At 34.3% G+C, this 19,567-nt stretch overlaps 1 protein-coding gene across 1 annotated transcript; it reads left to right on the forward strand.

Moving 5' to 3' along the window:
* Positions 1-1,902: 1,902 nt before the first annotated feature.
* Positions 1,903-9,125, forward strand: LOC131166346 (3-hydroxyisobutyryl-CoA hydrolase 1-like). Its single transcript, XM_058124812.1, has 13 exons — positions 1,903-2,199; positions 2,767-2,847; positions 3,663-3,731; positions 3,910-3,973; positions 4,142-4,221; positions 4,445-4,528; positions 4,762-4,846; positions 5,016-5,101; positions 7,268-7,389; positions 7,675-7,735; positions 7,822-7,920; positions 8,084-8,227; positions 8,541-9,125. Exons 1-13 carry the CDS (start codon positions 2,134-2,136, stop codon positions 8,676-8,678), a joined length of 1,179 nt encoding a protein of 392 aa, XP_057980795.1. The 5' UTR covers positions 1,903-2,133; the 3' UTR covers positions 8,679-9,125.
* Positions 9,126-19,567: the final 10,442 nt, after the last annotated feature.

Here is a 19,567-nt window from a genome sequence, read left to right on the forward strand (position 1 = left end):
AAACATTATTCAGCAACTTGGTTTTGTGCAGTCCAGTGCTGATAATTCTCTCTTTATTCATGCTAAAGGTTCTTTGTTTACAGCTTTATTGGTCTATGTGGATGATATGGTAATCACAGGAAATGATCCCACTTGTGTAGCAACTTTGAAATCTGTTTTGGATGCTAAATTTGGAATTAAGGATCTTGGCTCACTTAAGTTCTTCTTAGGACTTGAAATTGCTAGAAGCAAGAAGGGAGTAAGCTTAAACCAAAGAAAGTTTGCTTTAGAAATTTTAAAGGAAACAAGCATGATGGGTTGTAAGCCTGCCAAATCTCCAATGGAACAACAGTTGAAGCTATCAAACGACAGTGGTGAACTTCTATCAGATTCAAGCAAGTATAAAAGGCTCATAGGTAAATTGATGTATATGACACTCAGCAGACCTGATATCACATATGCTGTGAACGGGCTAAGTCAATTTTTAGCCAAGCCAAGAGTTCCTCATATGCAAGCTGCAGCAAGAGTCTTGCAATATATTAAAGGAACACCTAGACAAGGGATTTTTTTCCCTAGTGATTCAGATTTACAATTAAAAGCATATTGTGATGCTGATTGGACAGGATGTCCAGATACAAGAAGATCTTTTACTAGATATTGTGTTTTTCTTGGAAATGCCTTGATATCATGGAGATCAAAGAAACAATCAATGGTGTCAAGATCTTCAGCTGAAGCTGAATATAGATCCATGGCAAGCACTACTTGTGAAGTAACTTGGATTTTATTTTTATTAAAAGATTTGCAAGTGAAGCATGAGAAATCAATTTTGCTCTACTGTGATAACCAGGCAGCATTGCAAATTGCTGCAAATCCAGTGTTTCATGAGAGATCAAAGCACATAGAAGCAGATTGTCACATTGTTAGAAACAGAGTTTTAGATGGTACAATTAAGACCTTTTATGTTGCATCCAAGAATCAATAAGCAAATATTTTTACTAAAACACTTGGTGCAGACAACTATATTGGAATGGTTAAGAAGTAGGGATTGATTAATATTTTTACTCATCAAATTGAATATCCAGAGTATATCATGGATGATCCAGCAGCAAGAGCCTTGCTCTTGAGGAGGGGTGTTAAATTTGACAAGTTAAAAACTGATGCTGGAGATATCAGAGCAATGAAAGGCAAGAATATAATCCAAGAACAGAATATCAATGATGAAGTTTTTTGCTAACACGTGGCTTGAGGAGATGAGGCTGTGATATAATTCTTGTAACCATGAGTAGCTATAAAATAAACTTATAACATTTTTTTTCCCTCCAAAAGGAGTGGGAATCTGTTTTGTTTTCTATTTTATTTTACCAGCTCTTGTATATAAAATAGCTGGTATATATTCAGTTTTTTACATGCTCTTTATTCAGTTAAGCACGAATGGAATTCTGGTTCACTTCTTGATTCATTCAATAAAATCAGAGAGTGAATTCAGTTTTTTACGGTATAAAAGAATGAGGTATAAAAGGTCCAAAAGTCCCATCGAGCTGCATCTGATTTGATTTGGGAACTTTGGATTCAACTTAGATTTTGGGGTTTAGCAAAATTTAACATCCATATCTAAGTTTGGAATCCAGATTCAAACACAACCTTAAAGTTTCAATTCCAACTTCGGGTGAGATCCCTGGAATGAAGAGCTATAACCCCAAGTCCAACCATAGCTTACCCAAATACAAAACTTCAAGAACCTGTGGAGGGACTGCTTAAGCATGTGGAGGAGGAGGAGGAGGTGGAGAGATCGTACTGCAGTTGGGTGTGCATTAAACATGATCATAAATGAGGATAGCGAAAGGGGATGGGGTATTCTTCTACTTCTGCCAATTAATTAAGACATGTGATTTCCCATTGCCAGCCTTGGATCAAAAAACTTTTACCCACAAAATTTGGGTACGTAGGTGACAAACACATGAAGCAGCCATATACATATATACACGCTTCTCACATTTCCTACTGTGCACTCTGTAGCTACATCTTGATTATTTTCTATTTAAAGGTTTCAAAGGTTGAGGGAAACTTCAGGACTACTGCATTTATGCACACACACACGCACACAGATAGATTGATAATACGGTGAGATTGAGCTCAAGCTAGCTTGCTTGCAACATGCGTCGATCCACAATCAATAATCCGACTTCCTTCTTCTCCATACTCCCGCCGGAATCCAACCAGGTAACTTACATTCAGCATCTCACATTTGGGGGATCATTGAACATGAAATTGAGGCTCAGTTCGAATTAAGAATTTTGTTTGAAAAAAAAAAGGAAGAAAAATAAAGAAAAAATTCATTTTTTATCATATTTTCTTTTACACTAACTATTATTAAGGATGAAAATTTGTTTTAATATGATTAAAAACTAGAAAAAATCCATTATTAATGATGTGTAAAGTTAAAATTTTGTTCATGCATTGATATATTTTAAATTTTTATTTTCTTTTTTACCTTTCTTGAAAATCAAACTTGAAAATGTAGATTCCTTGATATTTTTCTTTTCTTTCTCTTACATTTTTCGGGTTTCAAACCGAGCCTAAGAAAAACTGTCATCGATCTTGTGTTTCTACAGTCTCTTTTCCACTAGCTTCTTTGGATCTTTTCTTCTTCTTCCCCGTTGGAGGTTCACTTGGCTTGACCATACAATGGGAAATAACCCTTCTCTCTCGTCCCGCGGATACCTCCGAATACATAAGAGCCTCAATTTCTAACCTTTAATATTTTCTGTGCAACAATGTCACTTTCAGGTACTTTTCGAAGAAAATTCAGGTGGTCGAAAGGTTGTGCTAAATAGGACTCAAAAGCTGAATTGCCTCACCTATGACATGGTATTTATGCATTCATGCGTTCAACTTAATTGATTGTAAAGCCGAGCCGCTATGTAGGTGGCTTCTGACTCTTTTCAAAATAAAAAATATGTGTGAAGCCTTTTCATATTCTCTAGTCCTTATTTTTATTTATTTTTCAAATTCCAAATGGAGTCTAAAGGCTTGCCCGAAACTTGAGAAATATGTAGGAAAGCAAATGAAAATATGAATCAATCAACTTCTTCATGTTTAGTTACCAAGACGAGTGAGAATATAATAAAATACATAGCAAATTAATGAATAAAAATTTTGGAAATATAATAGAAAGAAAAATATTTACGTAAGATTAAAAAAAACATAAATACATATCAGAAACTGAAGTGTGGAAGGACCACTGTCCTTAAAACTGATTTCGCGCGCCGAATATTTCTCAGTGCACATATTCACTACACACATGACCTCCAAGATTACTCAACCGATTCGATTTTGTGTGCACTCACAAACACTAGAGTTATAGGAGATGTAGTGTCATTTAACTGTCTAACAAAATATAAATCTCAAGAAAAAGTAGAAGATGAAGTTATTTTAAAAAAAGAAAACCGTATCTTGAAATGAAGCTGAATCACAGTTTATATAGGTAAAATTAAATCTAACTTTTGGCATCATAAATATGGAAACGGTTAAAGTAGTAGTTAATATTTTAAAAGCAAGAAGAAATTGAGGGAAGTGTAAGAGCAACTCTTTCCCTTTTGGCCTTTTAATTTCCTGCTTAAATTGCGTTCTTAGATGATCAGAATGAGGACTATTAATTGACAGGTCTGTTGGGGTATCTGCAGATTTCTAAAATTTCAAAGGCTTTGAAAGAGTACGAGGAAGATCGATCGGTCAAAGTTGTGATCTTGAAGGTAGTACCCTACCATTAATATTTGCAAATTGGCAGTAGATTTTGTATAAATTCTACTTTAATTCAAATAGGATTAAAGCTATATGAAATAATTATACCTTTATATCGAATTATGCATTTGTTTTCTGTCATCTGTATTATTCTGAGTATTTTATTAAAGCAATTGTTCTACAATGAAGGGAAAAGGAAAAGCATTTTGTGCTGGGGGAGATGTTCTTAGTGTTGTGAGCTGTTCTACTATGGGTAATATTTATCTTTTTTAATTTGCTGTGTGTCACCAATATGAATTTGCTCGTGTAAATCAGTAAGAACAAACCCATGACTGTTTTTTTCATGTTTACAGAGTAAGTATCAATTAAAGTAGCTGCTTAATTCTTACTTCTTAATATGTTAAATGAATTTTTGCATCAGGGCATTGGAGCTTTGCAGCAATCTACTACAAGAAACAACTTCTCCTAGACTATTTAATTGGTACATATAAAAAGCCCTTGGTAAGAATATACCGCCTTACGGGTCTGTTCATTTGCAGAAAATAATTTTTTAACTTATACTCTTTGTAATTTGGAAAAAAAATAGAAATGGAATTTCTATTAAAGCATGGTTCTAATTTCTTTTTATTTCTCTCTTTAAAGTTAATTTGTCTCCTCTTTATTTTCATACATCTGTATGAGTATTGCTTTCGTCCTAATTAGTATAGTAATTATTTTGTCAAAGGTTTCGCTCATCAATGGAATCGTAATGGGGGGAGGTGCTGGACTATCCCTGCATGGCAGATTTCGGATTGTCACCGAGAACACTGTACTCATCGATTCTTTCTTGATGCTCTTTTATTCATAATCCCCTTGTCTAACCTAGCTTTTCCCGTTCCATCTAGGGTTTAATTGATAGTAAAATTATGTTTTGTCAAATATGTTACCACAACAATTGAAAATTATATAGTATGATTTTTAATTTTTTTACCACTGAAATCTTTAAGCAACTTAACTTATAAGCATTAATATACTTTGGTATGTAAACTTACATATGTGCAGATATTTGCCATGCCAGAGGCATCAATAGGGCTTTTTCCAGATGTTGGTGCATCACATTTCCTTTCCAGGCTGCCTGGCTCTTTTGGTAACATTTATTTTCAAGTCCTATTATAACTTCTGCTTCAAATATTAATTGTTGACACTTCATGGGAGGATAAAAAAGAAGAAGAAGGAGAAGAAGAAGATGAAAGATGAAGCATAAGCAGTGTTTGTTCCATGTCATATTCATATAACTCTTGCTGATTGCCATGCAGGAGAATATCTAGGGCTTACTGGTGCTAAAATAGGTGGATCAGAAATGCTTGCATGTGGGCTTGCCACACATTTTGTTCTTTCAAAGGTACTTCATAATTTGGAACCTAATTTTAGAAGTTTGAAGAAAGTTCAATATACTTATCCGGCGTTTGTAAAATTAAGTGTTAAGTGTTGAACACTGAATTTAAATATGATTTTATAAATTATTTATGAATTAAAGTTGAATCGATCATCCAATTCAAATTTTGATTTATTTTAACTTTTAAGTATCTAATATATAAATACGTGTTGCTTTTTTATTTTAACCTTTTTAATGCTCACGAACATAAATGTTTGATAAAATAATAAATAATTGTATCAGGTAAAGTTTTTAATTTAACATATATATTTTTTTCTTGTCATTTAGTGAGTTATTAATTATAAATAAAAAATATACTTTATTGTAGTATAAAAATAAAATTTATTATTTTAATTTTAATCATTTGGGTATTGAGTTGTTTGTCATTTTCTTTTTTCAATAAGAAATAAAATTAGAAAAGAGACTTCTAAATCCAAACTAGGTATGTTTTCATGTCTCATTCTATTGGAGGAATTTTAAAAAAATTTAGAATTGCAATCAAATACCCTAATATCTAATCGGTTCACTCACTTGGTCCCTGTTTGGGAGCACTTAAAAAATAAGTGTTTATAGCACTTATCACTTAAAATAAGTACTTTTACAAACAAAAAAAAAAAAAGTTGATGTTTGACTTATATTATAAAAAACACTCACTGTAAAAAGTGCTTTTTTAAAATCGTTTTTTTTAGAACTATTTAAATCAATTTTGAAAAGCAATCTAAGATAGCTTTTTGACCACTTATAAGTAACACTGTTCATAGACAGGGTCAATTTTATAAATATAAGAAAATTTACTGTCTATTTTATAATATAAAAAAACACTAGAAGATAATTATATACTTTTTATTATGTATTATAATATATTAATTATTAATGAAATATAATTCAATTTTGGAATGAAGAAGAAGAGTCATCCATTAATCCAAATTAGTATTAAAAATTTAAAATATTAATTTAATTAATTATATTATTTTAACATAAATTTATATGATAATCATATGATACAAATATAAATTAAAATAAGATTATTTTTAATTAAAAAATAATATTATATTGTTTTTACTTAATACAAATTTTAAATGCTAATTGAAAATAGGTAACAAAATTATTAATTAAGTTTTTAATTACAAATTAACCATATATTATTTTATTATGTGTTATAACCTATTAATTTTTTATATAATATAATTAAATTCTTAAATGAATAAAAAGAACCATCTATAAACTAAAAATTTTTGTTTAGTTATTAATACTATTTTTAACATAAATCAATGTGATAATCATATGTTATAAATATACATTAATAATAAGATTATTGTTAATTAATAAATAATAATATCATTATTATTTCAACTTGTAGAAAATATTTAAATTTTAATTAAAAATTTAATATAATTATCATTTAAATTTCTAATTATAAAAATATTAATACTTTTATTTAAAAATAACTATATATTATTTTACTATCTCATTATTATAATTCAATTCTGGATTGAACAAGAACTATTGATTAATTTAAATTGATATTAAATAAATTAAAATTTTGAATTTAGTTAGTAATATTGTTTTTATCATAATTTAATATGATAATAGTATGTTATAAATATTAAATATACGTTAATAACAAGATTATTATTATTTAAAAAATAATAATCTTGCATTATTTTCAATCAAAAATATTTAAATTTTAATTATAAGTAACTAAAATAATTATTAATCAAATTTTTAATTAGAAAATATTAATATTTATAATTTAAAATATGTTTTAAAAATAATCATATAGTACCATATAATAAAAGTAAGTATCCAAATACCATTTATTTTAAACACAATCAAATATCACTTATAACTTTGAGCATTTTTTGCAATTCAATACTTATTATCAATTCTTATTAAATTTAGTATTTTTTTTTTCTTTCTAAAAACCACTTCTTTATAAGCGATTCCAAACGATTCTTAGTGAACCAATTCAGACATAACCTTTATTTAGAAGTCATTCAGATTAAATAAAAGACTCTTTAATTAGAATGGGTACCAGTTAATTAGTTTTTATTTATTTTTAATTAGAATGGGTATCAATTAATTAGATTTTTTTTTATTTCTAAGTACTAATTTCTTAATTTGTCTTTGCAGGACCTTCATTTGTTGGAAAATGCACTATGTGAGGTGACATCTTCCAATATTTCAATCATCTCTAATATGATTGATAGATTTACACATAAAGTATCTTTGAAACAAGATAGTGCTTATGCAAGGTAGCAAATTGTGCCTTCATCAATAGTATTAAATTTATGTATATTTTACTTCTTTTTATAGAAATTGGGTTCGACCGTAAATTGGCCGACTACCTTCGGGACACTTAGTACTATTATCCTATCTAGGATTTTACACTCATAAGCTTTTTTTCTCGCAAAAAATCGAAATGGGTGTGCTTGAATTTATGGATTGACTTAGAATTTGCCCTTAGACTACCCTTGTGAGTAATCTTTTGGTAAACTTTATTGACTTATAAACCGTGCGATGGATTGGTGATGAAACAGATTGGACGTTATTAACAAATGTTTCTCAAGAAAAACAGTTGAAGAAATATTAGAATCCCTCGTAAGTGTACTTAATAAAAATTGTGACGTTACTTGATTTCTTAGAAAGTGTTAGCTATGATATATTAATTTCACTTTTTTTTGTAGGAGAATGAGGTAAAAAATGGAGCCCAAAAATGGCTTATTGCAGCAATAAGTTCCCTAAAATCAGCTTCTCCAATGAGCCTTAAAGTTACTCTTAGAGTGGTAAGAAAGTTATAAGTCCTCATCCCTTTTATACTTAGTCCCGATGAATTTGTAAATTTTGTCTTATTATTCAAAAAAAAAATAGATATCAATGATTTTTCATGGTGTGTAATTATGATTTTATTTTTTGATAGTAACTTTTTTTTTTGTTATTTTTTATTAGATTAGAGAAGGGCGAAAGGAAAGGCTAAAAGAATGTTTAATTCGAGATTATATTATCAGTAGCCACATGTTACGAAGAACTATCAACGGTGATTTCTATGAGGGCGCAAGAGCAATGCTGATTGAGAAAGACAAAAATCCTAAGGTAATTGAAAAAATAAAATTAGGTATTTCATTCAATTAAGGAAAAACTCCAGGGTAAAACTTATAACTCATGTGACAAAAGTATGAAAAATGTTTCGTTGGTTAGAGGTGAAGTTTGAATCTCACAACGGAGGATGAATTAAAAGGAGGTCCATCGCTGCTAGTCAAACCCGAAATGGGCTCAAATACTATTATTTACAAATATATATATATATATATATATATAATGAATATTATTTCATCTAATGGCATATTATCAACAAAAAAAAAAAGCAGAAGGTATTTCATGTACTTACCCTTTTCTATTTTATCAGTGGGAGCCTTCAAAACTAGAGCTAGTTAGCAAGGAAATGGTGGATCGGTGTTTTGTTGCTCCTGAAGATGATCATTGGGAAAATATGCATTTTCCTTATAGAGCTTGTCCAAGCAACATGTACAGACCAAGACTCTAAGCTTGTTTTTGAGTATGGTGCAAAGAAAAAGAAACAATGCTTGATTTTGTTCGAAGTTAATTTGATATTTAAATAGTAGTGAGGTACACGACCTAAGAGGAATACTCTATTACGTGCGTTTTCTATATGTATTTACGGATAAAACATTTGCACGAGAGTTCATTTATGTATGACATACATGGTAGAGGCGACCACATCGATCCAAAGATATTTTTTAGATTCTTATACGACCACTCTTAGGCTTTCAAAAGATATCTCTGGGGGAGCATTAGTATGCTGGAGCAGATCCCATGCCCAAGTGTGGGTCCGCTTCTCACCTAAACTTGTCTAGGATTCTTTCGAGAGAGTCTTTCGAAAAACTCATCATTTTTTGTGTTATAAATACTCATGTTGAATTTATAAAATAACATGGAATAAAAAGTGTGCTTTCATGTTTTCATTTACTAAGATGGAGATTTAAAGGGTAATTGAGTTCTTCATATTGTGCATTGTAAGAGTTTTTTTTTTTTTGGGTATAACTTGCATCTACTCCCAAAAGCTTGACTTGCATATTTCAATATCTTAATATCAATACATACATGTGCTTTCAATATACAAACTCTCAATCCATTCAATTTTGCTATCGCAACCAATGCAAAAGGTCCACTAATTTGAGCGGTCCACTGGTTCACCGCAAAGATGTCAAAAGTTAGGCATGCAAATGTGGCTCAACAATATATCACAATTAGTATGAGTTGACTTATAAGCACTTTATAACAAAACATCACTTTTAATTTTCTGTCATTTTCTTTTATGTTCATTTAAAAACACACACACACACACACAAATTTGTTCTTGACTCTCAAAATAATAAGGACAAGCTTGCATATTGAATCTCTTCAAGATCACGAAGCAAAGTAATACATCCCTTAATTAGGACATCCTAATTATTAGAGATAAGAAATTGCGCATTGGAGCTCTTGGGTTTGAACCTTGAGAGTAGGTGGGAAGAGGTAGGGAACATGAGATGGGTTACCTCCTATTGTTTAATCCAAATTGAGCTTATGATAGACCCAAAAAAATCTCTTTTTTCTAAGATGAAAACGAAACTCTCTTCTTATTTTGCATTTTTCTACTTCTTTCTTTGCTTCGCTAAAATGTTCTTACACACTACACAAATGTGACTAAATAATAAAGAGGGATTCTTTTGTTTCACTTAAATAGGTGTTAACATCTCTTTTTTGTCTTGCAACCCAATGAAAAGGGAACACTTTTTTTACTTTGCATTTCTCTATTTCTTTCTTTGCTTTAGTAACTTGTTCTTACACACTACACAAATGTGATTAAATAATAAAGAAGGTTGGTTAGGGTTGATTGTTTCACTTAAATAGGCATTAACATCTCTATTTTTTATTTTTATTTTTTGTCTTGCAACTTTCATTTTCCTTCAATATAAAATAATTAACAAATGTGCATAAACATATTACTTTAAAAGTAGGGGAACTCAAATATTCCATCAATGAATACGACAACAAATATTTAATTTTTTTAGTGAATATATTTTAATAAATCATAAATTTAAATTTAAAAATAAATGTATATGAAGGGCAGAACTTCTTGTTGTTTTATAATCAAGTGACATACAGTTGCCATCTTAAAATCATATAATATATCAAAAAATAGTGAGGAATGGAACTACAAATAATATCATTTTTGTTCTATCATCAACTCATTGTGTTTTGTGAGTCTGTTATAGTCTTGTAGACACTAGTTGACTTGTAGTGAGTCTACTTGTGTTTTGCTCAAATATGTTATAACCTATTCCAAGAACATTTCGCACATTGTAACACAATTTCCAAACAAAAGATTATCACGTTAAAGTTTTATAATCATCAAAGCAATATAAATATATGAATTAATCACCAAGAATGCATAAACACATTAATATGTCAATACCTCAACATGTCTAGAGATACAACATTCACAATACTTATAGTACACTTCAACAACAAAGTATCCAAATGGGTACTAAAGAGGGTTGAAATAAAATGATTTTTATGGTGAAAAACAACTTAATTGTGGAGCCAATGAGGGAGCTCAATTTGATTTGTGGACATTCTGGCAGTAGCATGTAGATTAACTTGTTCTAAAAAAAAACATAGTATGAGCTAGGGGTTTAAATGATGATTTCATATTCAGACCAATCAGCTTGGGAAGCCATAAGGCAAAGGAGTCAGATAGAGCAATGTAGTCTAGTTTAAGCAAGTACAACCAACACACTCTTTTATCTACCGATTGGCAGCATTGAACAAGCTTTTGACTAAGGACAAAATCCTTTCTTGGGGTAACATAACTTATGCTGATTGTGTTTTATGTAAGGATCTCATGGAGACTAGAGATCATTTATTATTTGAATGTAAGGTTGGGAGGACTATTTAGGATAATTCTTTGGAGGGCATCATCTTTAATATCAGTAGCCATAAATGGGAGGATACTTTGAAGTGGATTGATGAGATGCATGGTTGTTTGAGGTAGAAGGTCAACAAAATATGGGCAACCATTGTATATTCTTTATGAAAACTTAGGAATGATGTAGTTTTTAGGAGAGACAATGAGGGATTAGATAATTTGATAGACAAGACTATTGTTGAGATTAGAAGATACGGTGTGAAGTAGTGTTGTTGTAAAGTTTTGCAGTTTGTATTTGTATATTATCCTGCTTGGATTATATGAAGCTTATTGCTTACCCAAAAAAAAAAACTTGTTCTCAAAAAATAAGCCCTTGCAAGTATATGCTTTTCAAGTCAATAATTGCTTGAATTCAATATTAAAGGATTTCAGTAAGTTAAAAAGAAACTTTTCGAGAGGTTGTTGACGATTGTTAGAACCTTAAAAAGAGAAAACAAGATTTTGTGATAATGCAAGTGTAATGACTAATATTGAGGATGAACAATGATGAAAGTACAACTAAAAGCAACATTTTACAATTTAGTGCACTATTAATGATAGTAACAGTTGTCATCTATGTTATTGGTAATTGTTTATATTTTCTTCTCACTTAAAATATTTGTTAAGACAATATTATTTTTGAAAATAAATCTTACGAGAGGTGTTAGTAATGAAATTAATTTTTGAATGGTAGTGAGTTGATGATCAAAATGTATATTTATGAAATAAGTTATATATATATATATATATATATATATATATATATATATATATATGTAAAAGGGAATAATTGATTGAGGGATCATGCATGTGTACGTAAGATGTATAATGGTTGTGATAGTCTCCATAAATGTTTTTAGAATACCATAATATGCTCCTCACATCTCTATGAAGAAGAACACTCCTCCAAATAGTAAGAATAATCTTTATTATCAAAGTCCCTCCCTAAGTTAATTCTCCATTGCAATTACCATGCAAATTCCTAAGCTAAAATTATCCTCTCTCATCATCACAAAAGTGTTAACAAAACTTTTGTACATACGTATGTTATTATTCATATTACACTCTCGGTACCTAGAAAATGCACCATTCACATACCTTCTAGGTTTTGAAATTGACCCATCAATTCCTCGTATTTTAAAAAATATCTATGCCTACTTTATAAGAAATGAGTTGCAAAAATCATATTGTCGTTACTTAATTATTTTCTCCATGGACTAATCCTCAAAAGCATTTACATCCATGTTTAAAAATAAAAATTGAAATTTTCACTTAAAATAGTGTATTATATATATATATATATATGTATATATATATTTTTGCAGGACCAGATAATTGTTTCCAAGTGTGTGCTAGAAATAAAGTAGGCTTTGTTTGTAAATAGTTAGAAATTGAGGGATATAATTGGAATGTATTTTTTTCATTACATATACTAGTATAAATACTAATGTACTGTGCATTAACTTTACTTTTCGATCATTCTGGAATATACAATTTCTTTGTTTCTTTACATGGTATCAGAGAGCTCTCCCCCCAGCTCTCGCCAATGCCTCGCTCTGTTTATGTCGTGTCTCGTTACTCATTTGGTTTCTCACGTCCTCTGAGCTCTGATTTTCTCGGAAAATCAGTTCTCCCTGCTGCCGAGTGCTCCAAAACCAACTACCGGCTGCTGCTAGCTCACACGCTCCGAACTCGACCTTTTTAGAAGCACTTTGGCTAAGTTCTTAAGGGGCTTACAGAGGTCACAATTGGAGTATCTTCCGGTGATATTTTCATCTGCTTCGCAGTGTTTATCGCCGAAATGAGGAGAAGTTGAGCGATAACTCGGCGTTTTCTTGGGATATATTGGAGTTTCTGCATCATCAAGGACGGTAATAGTTCCCTAGGCCTCCCGCGTGTATCACCGGTTGCGATCTTCAGTTACGCAGTTTTCGTCTTCACTTCGCAGCAATTTTCTTCTTTGCCGGCATAGTTTTGATTTAATCGTCGGAGTCGAGAACTTTGATTTTCTTGAAGGCGGTGAGAAATTTCCTGGAATTTTAGTTTCAGATCTGTAGACACCCAATTTTAACTTGGTCGTTCCGACAAGAACTGGCATAATTGAAGTTGACTTTGTTCCTGCGAATGAGAGGAGTTCCGGTTATTTTCAAAAATAAGTCCCGGTTTATTATCAAAAATGAGTCTTGATTTATTGTCAAATGAGTGCCAGTTGTTTTAAGAAATAAAAAAGTAAGTCTTTTCGTTTTTAAATTAAGTCTTTAATCTTTAAATTAGGGCTTTTAATCTTTTAAAATTGAATCTCTTAAATTTTGAAATTTGATTTCAATTAATCCTTTTACTTTATTGAGTCCCTACAAATTGAGTCCCTTTTATTTTTGGAATCATTTTATTAAATTGAGTTCGGTCCGTCCATTGCCAGGAATCAAGTGTTTAAAACTTGAGACTTTTTGGGGAGGCAGAAATTGGGCAACAAAAAATAAATAATAAGAAATTCAAAAAAAAAAAGGAAAAAGCATGTGAATGATTCCTCCTTAACAAAAAACACGTGTAGGGAATAAGGGAATATTTTTTTGTTGCAATTTTTTTTTTTTAATTGCTGCTTCCCGCGGGCCATGCGCGCCCATTTTCACCACACCTAAGCTCTCTATAAAGAGAGAGTCTCGGCGCACAAAAAAAAAAATAGCAGGAGGGGGGATTCCATCAGCGCTATTCATTAACCACCTTTCCTCTCTCCATCCTCGCTTCTTTCACCCTGTATATCCTCTCCCTCTCAGATCTTCCATCTCCCATTCTCTCAACTTCTACTTCCCCCGCTCTCCCTCTCATTCTCACGCTCTCCCTCCACTGTTCACCATCATCCTCACCACAGCCACACGCAGATCTGGCCACCATCCAACGACCTCATTGGCACCCGAACACAGAGCTCCCTTCTCACCGGAATCAAGGCAAACCAGCGACTCCAAGTATATCCCAGTCTCCTCACTCGGTTTTTCTCTCACGATCTCTCATCTGTCTCGCATGCAACCACCCCTTCCACCTCTTATAGCCTGAGAACCTTCATCACAGCCAAGACACTGCCATCTCACCCTCGCGGCTCTCTCCCCATTAACTTCGGCCAGTTGAATTTGTTAACACACCTTCACATTAACACATATATCTACACATTCTCACTCACACACTGATACGCACCTTTACACGCACCCACTCTCCCCGCATCACCTCACAGCTGTCGTGCACTCAGCCACGGAGCATCCTCCGATCACTCGCACACGGAACATACTCTTGCAGATCCCACTCTCCTACCCTCTATTCTTTTTTCTCACACACTCTCTTTCCCTCATCCCTCTCCCCTGCAACCCATCTCCTCGCAAGCCCCCTTTCTGATCCTCTCGCCGGTATTATCACCGGAGCTCAGTCATCCGCCCACCATCACCCTCACGGCCTCCACTCTCTCGGATCTCACTCTCCCTCACCCCTCCGTGCTCTTCGACACCATCCTCCCATCATCAGCCACATCCACCTCCACCCACGCGCTCAAACTCGTTTCCACCTCACGAGCCGCTAGCAACAACGACAAATGCACCATCAAAGTCTCGGCCATGCACCACCACAATTCCCCACAGTCATAACCACCAACTTGCAAGCCACCACCCTCTTCCCTTTCTCATATCATAGCCGCGGCCGCCGCATCGCCAACCTCCAGCTCTAGCTAAGTGAGTACAACCATCAAAAGAAAAAAGAAAGCATCTGTAGTCATTCTTCCATACCCGAAGTTGTCGAACCATCGTGGACGCCGTCTTCTCAAATCTTTGCAACTCCGAACAACGTCTCTGGTGGATCGCTACCCACCATTCTTCACTCACGACCAACAAACACAGTAGCTTCGGCAACCCACAGTTCACGCATAGAACATGTGATACCTCGTGAAAGAAAAACTTAAAAAAGATTAGATGTTACTACTCATATCAATAAGATACAGCTTTCTTTTTGGGAGTTTTCCCATAAGAACTTCACGGTTAAGTGTGCTTGACTTAGAGTAATATTGGGATGGATGGGAAGTTTTCTTAAGAAGTGTGTAAGTGAGGACAAAACATACTGAAAAGGACACGCGTTGGTCTGTGGGTTTAGTCATTAGTCCGATAAGGCCCGCCCCCTGTTGTCTGGTCTAGGTGGAGGAAGAGAGATGCAGTGCTCCCTGACAAATCTAGGTTGAGGCGTTACACAATGGTATCAGAGCCATTACCCAACCGAAAGTGTGATGAGATTCACTTTTCCTGGGTTTGAAAATGTGGGTTCTCAATGAGGACGTTGCGTTCTGTAAGTGGGGGAGAATGTGATACCCCAAGAAAGGCTTAAAAAGTATTAGATGTTACTACTCATATCAACAAGGTGCATCTTTCTTTTCGGGAGTCTTCCCATAAGAACTTCATGGTTAAGCGTGCTTGACTTGGAGTAATCTTGGGATGGGTGACCTTTTGGGAAGTTTTCTCCGGAAGTGTAAGTGAGGACAAAACACACTGAAAATGACACGTGTTGGTTTGTGGGGCCAGTCATTAGTATGATAAGGTCCACCCCCTGTTATCAAGTCCAGGTGGAGGAGGATAGACGCAGTGCTCCCTGACAAACCCAGGTTGGGATGTTACAAAACAGCTCACGTCAATAGAGCCTCAACAACTCCAAACATAGTCCTCCTGCAGCCACCATCCTCTGTTTCCGGCAGTAGCTTCTTCACACCGGCCACTGGGAAACCTGTCACCCATCTCCTCTATGCACGGCTACCCACCACCAATAGCTTTGACCTCACTGTCGCTCCTAGTCGTCTGAACATAGCCTTCCCTTTTGCTGTGAGTCTCCTGCACACACACCTTTACAGCTACTGTTACACACACTCTTATACATACACAATATGCATACCATGAACACACCAAGCACACAACACAACCCGATAGCTTATTCTCTACACAACACAGTTTGGGAGCTTATTATGTTCACAGCACATCCCAAGAGCTTATTCTGTACATAGTACATTAACCCCTATTTCTATTCACAGCACACCACCCACTACGAGAAACAAACTGAGAGCTAGGTATACTCTGTGTTTTTTTTTTTTTGACTCTCTGATTACTGTGTTTTGTTGAATTGATGTGGATGATGGGTATCTGTTATGTGCCTATGGTCTTTCAAAATCTCAGTTCCTTTATACGTGTTCTTGGATTTCAAATCTCTACCACCTACTTGATAAAATGCTTGAACTAGACTTGTCTGATTATGTTTCTTTGGTTTCTATAGTGTTTGGCATTTTGGGTGCTTGTGCTTGTTCGGGTTTACTAGAATTGCTGCATCATATTTTAGTATGGTGGTCTTGATTGGGTTGGGAATGAGTAGTATAGTTTACAATGCCTCTATTGATGCTTTCAGAAAATGTGTTGATTCATATGCACTAATAATGTGGGAATTTGTCCAATGCATGTAAACTGTTTGATGAAATGCTAGAGAGAAATGTTGAGTTGTGGAGTTTGAGTTTGGCGTCACTTACACACATTCATGCACACCCTAGTCTTTACACACACTCATGTACACATTTACACTCACAACCATATGCATTTTCACATACCCACGTGCATATATACATACATCCATGCATGCGCACATGCATCATCATCCAAGACATTATTCAATCATGCATGTAAGCATATGTTATAACGACCCGAAGAATAATGGTATTTAAATAATAAAAAGAAAGGAAAATGAAAATCAGAAACAGAAGAAACGTTGCATTTTGGAAAGGATAATCCCGAGGAATTTTTCAGCTTCTTGTCGATGAATACAGGGGACTCGTCAACGAAGGTATAACAGGAGCTCGTCGATGAGGATAGGATTCGTCGACGAGAAGATACCAAGAGAGGATTTTTGGAAACCTGAAATTCATCGACGAGAGTTGAAGTTCGTCGATGAACTTTCTATAAGACTCGTCGACGAGGTGACATGGCTTGTCGACGAATCCCGCAGTATGAATAGGGTTAAACGAGAATTTTCAGTCATTTTCGTGTGCCGAATCTCTCTCTCTCTCTCCTCATACGGTTTCTCCTCCTTCTCACTAAGATTTTGGGTCGGATTTCCGCCGATTCAACGATCTGAAGCCACCACGACGCTCCTGGGAAAGTTTTCTACATGTCTGCCGGAGCAGATCGTCGGTGAGGCTGAGTTGGAAATCATCCCAAATTCAGAGTAAGACTTTCTACTCAGTCTTTTGTTAATTGACAGTTCTAGGAAGTGATATACGCATAGAAATACTAAACTTTAGTTCTGGGGAATGCTGTTTCTAGGGTGTTGAACGAAGAACCCTGTGGGTGCGGGATAGATTTTCTTAGAGGCTTTTCAAGAATTGGGTAAGGGGATAAAGTAAGCTAGTTCTTTAAAGAAAATGTATGTATATATATACCATTTGATTTCATAAAAGTAAATTTGTCTATATATATGATTTATATTTGAAAAAACACTGTTGAAAATGATGGTACGTTGAATATATGAAAAACTTGTTCAGTGTGGCATGAGTAGAAATTGTTATAAAATACTGTTTTCTGGGAATGTGTTAATGATAAGGATTTTTATAATGGAAAACTGGGGTATGAGCCAAGATTTTTATATGTTTTACTGGCGTACGAGTCATGTTATGTGTATGATTTGCCAACGTACGGGCTGAGCTATGTATATGATTTGCCGGCGTACGGGCCGAGCTATGGATGTAGTTTGCCAGCGTACGAGCTATGCTATGATATGATTTTCCAGCGTACGGTCCGAGCTATGGATGTGATTTGCCAGCATACGGGCTGTGCTATGATATGATTTGTCAGCTTATAGGCCGAGCTATGGTAAAATGTGTAATACCGGCGTACGGGCCGATGATTTTCATGATAAACGTAAATATGCAAAATGATATGATTGATCTGATAATTAATGATATGAGATATCCATGTATCACAGTTTCAGTATATGTTATATGATATCAGAACCTGGTTGGCTTGGTCTAGGCTAGCACTTGCACGATACTGTTGCTATGTGTCCATGGTCATCATGATCATGATATCTGCGTTAACGCCGCTGTACGGAGTGGTGTGAGATTGGATAGTCGATGTGGTTTTTAAGAAATGTGTGAGCGCCCTTGGTGTATGAACTAGGTCAGGCAGACCCATCAGACTTATAAACTGTACTTTTGACTTGGCAGTTGTCAGTCAACCATTGTCAGGTCCTGCCTTCGGGCCACACAACCCAGTCATGTGGGGGTAATACATGACAACAGCCAGCTAACCTACCACGAATGTTTTTGTATTATTATTATTATATGATATGAAATATGTTTATGAAAATGTAGTATGTTCTACCATGTTTTGATGATATATATGTTTTCCCAGATTTGATAAAACAGTTACTGAATATGTTTTGTATGGTATATGTATAACACGGAATACTCATGTTGTTACACACTGGTATTAGTTTATTTACCTTACTGAGAGGTGTCTCACCCCAAAATTTTATAAACTTTTCAGGAGCCTCAGATAGGAGAGCGGGAAAAGCCCCGCTGATCTAGTGTTGTTTGTCTACCCTCTTTGAAGAGTAAGTTTTAGTAGGGACAGTTGGATTTTGTGAGAAATGTCCTTAAATTTTGTTTTTTGGATGTATATACTGAAATACAATGGATATAATGACTCTGGTATTTATGATAATGTGATAAATGTTTTCGTATTTATAATATTATGATTGTATGTTTCCTGCTGCTTAGGCTTTCGTTAAGTGTTCTGATGTATCCTTAGTACCCACAGGTCCGGGCAAATTATGATCTACTGAGTTGAGTTTTGTGATTTTATAATATTAAAAAAATGTGAAAATTAAGCAGGTCGTCACAGTGTGGTATCAGAGCCTAGGTTGCTAGGTTCTGTAGACATTAGAATGCAGCGGAAACAATACCAGAGTTTAGGAAATGATTTGAGGTTTTGTTCTACAATCTAGAGGCATGATTTTCGTGGTAGTTTCTGTGTTTTTCCTGGGGTGACAATTTCAGGAAAACCATAGCAAGTTATTATCGGGTTGTGTTCCTCGAATGTAGGACTGGGGATTAGAAATAAGTTAGAAATGTTAAGATAAGTGGTGAGGATAGGTGGGTAAATTATGAGGATAGGATTATTGAGTTGCAACTGCTATATTTCAAGATGGATCCAGGAGGAAATAGTGTCCATGCAAGTGGCAATGATGGAGCAGGACCATCAAGTGCAGCTGGGACTGACTCTGACGTGGTATTACGTAGTGTCACTCAGCAAGTTATGGCTGAGATCGCTAGAAGCTCGAGGGAGCAGAGTGGTCCATCTACAAGCCATGGGTGCACTATAGAAAAGTTTACGAAGATGAATTCTCCAGCGTTCTCAAGTGGAGTTGATCCTGCAGCCGCTGAGAACTAAATGCAAGAG

The sequence above is a fragment of the Malania oleifera genome, chromosome 10 (genome assembly GCF_029873635.1).
Source record: "Malania oleifera isolate guangnan ecotype guangnan chromosome 10, ASM2987363v1, whole genome shotgun sequence".
In the NCBI taxonomy this organism is placed as follows: Eukaryota; Viridiplantae; Streptophyta; class Magnoliopsida; order Santalales; family Ximeniaceae; genus Malania; species Malania oleifera.

Excerpts from the sequence above, each read along its gene's own strand:
- LOC131166346 (XM_058124812.1), top strand. The coding sequence starts at position 2,134 with ATGCGTCGATCCACAATCAATAATCCGACTTCCTTCTTCTCCATACTC. Across the intron at positions 3,732-3,909 it reads TCAAAGTTGTGATCTTGAAG|GGAAAAGGAAAAGCATTTTG; the intron begins GTAGTACCCTAC and ends TCTACAATGAAG. Across the intron at positions 7,736-7,821 it reads AAGAAATATTAGAATCCCTC|GAGAATGAGGTAAAAAATGG; the intron begins GTAAGTGTACTT and ends TTTTTTTTGTAG.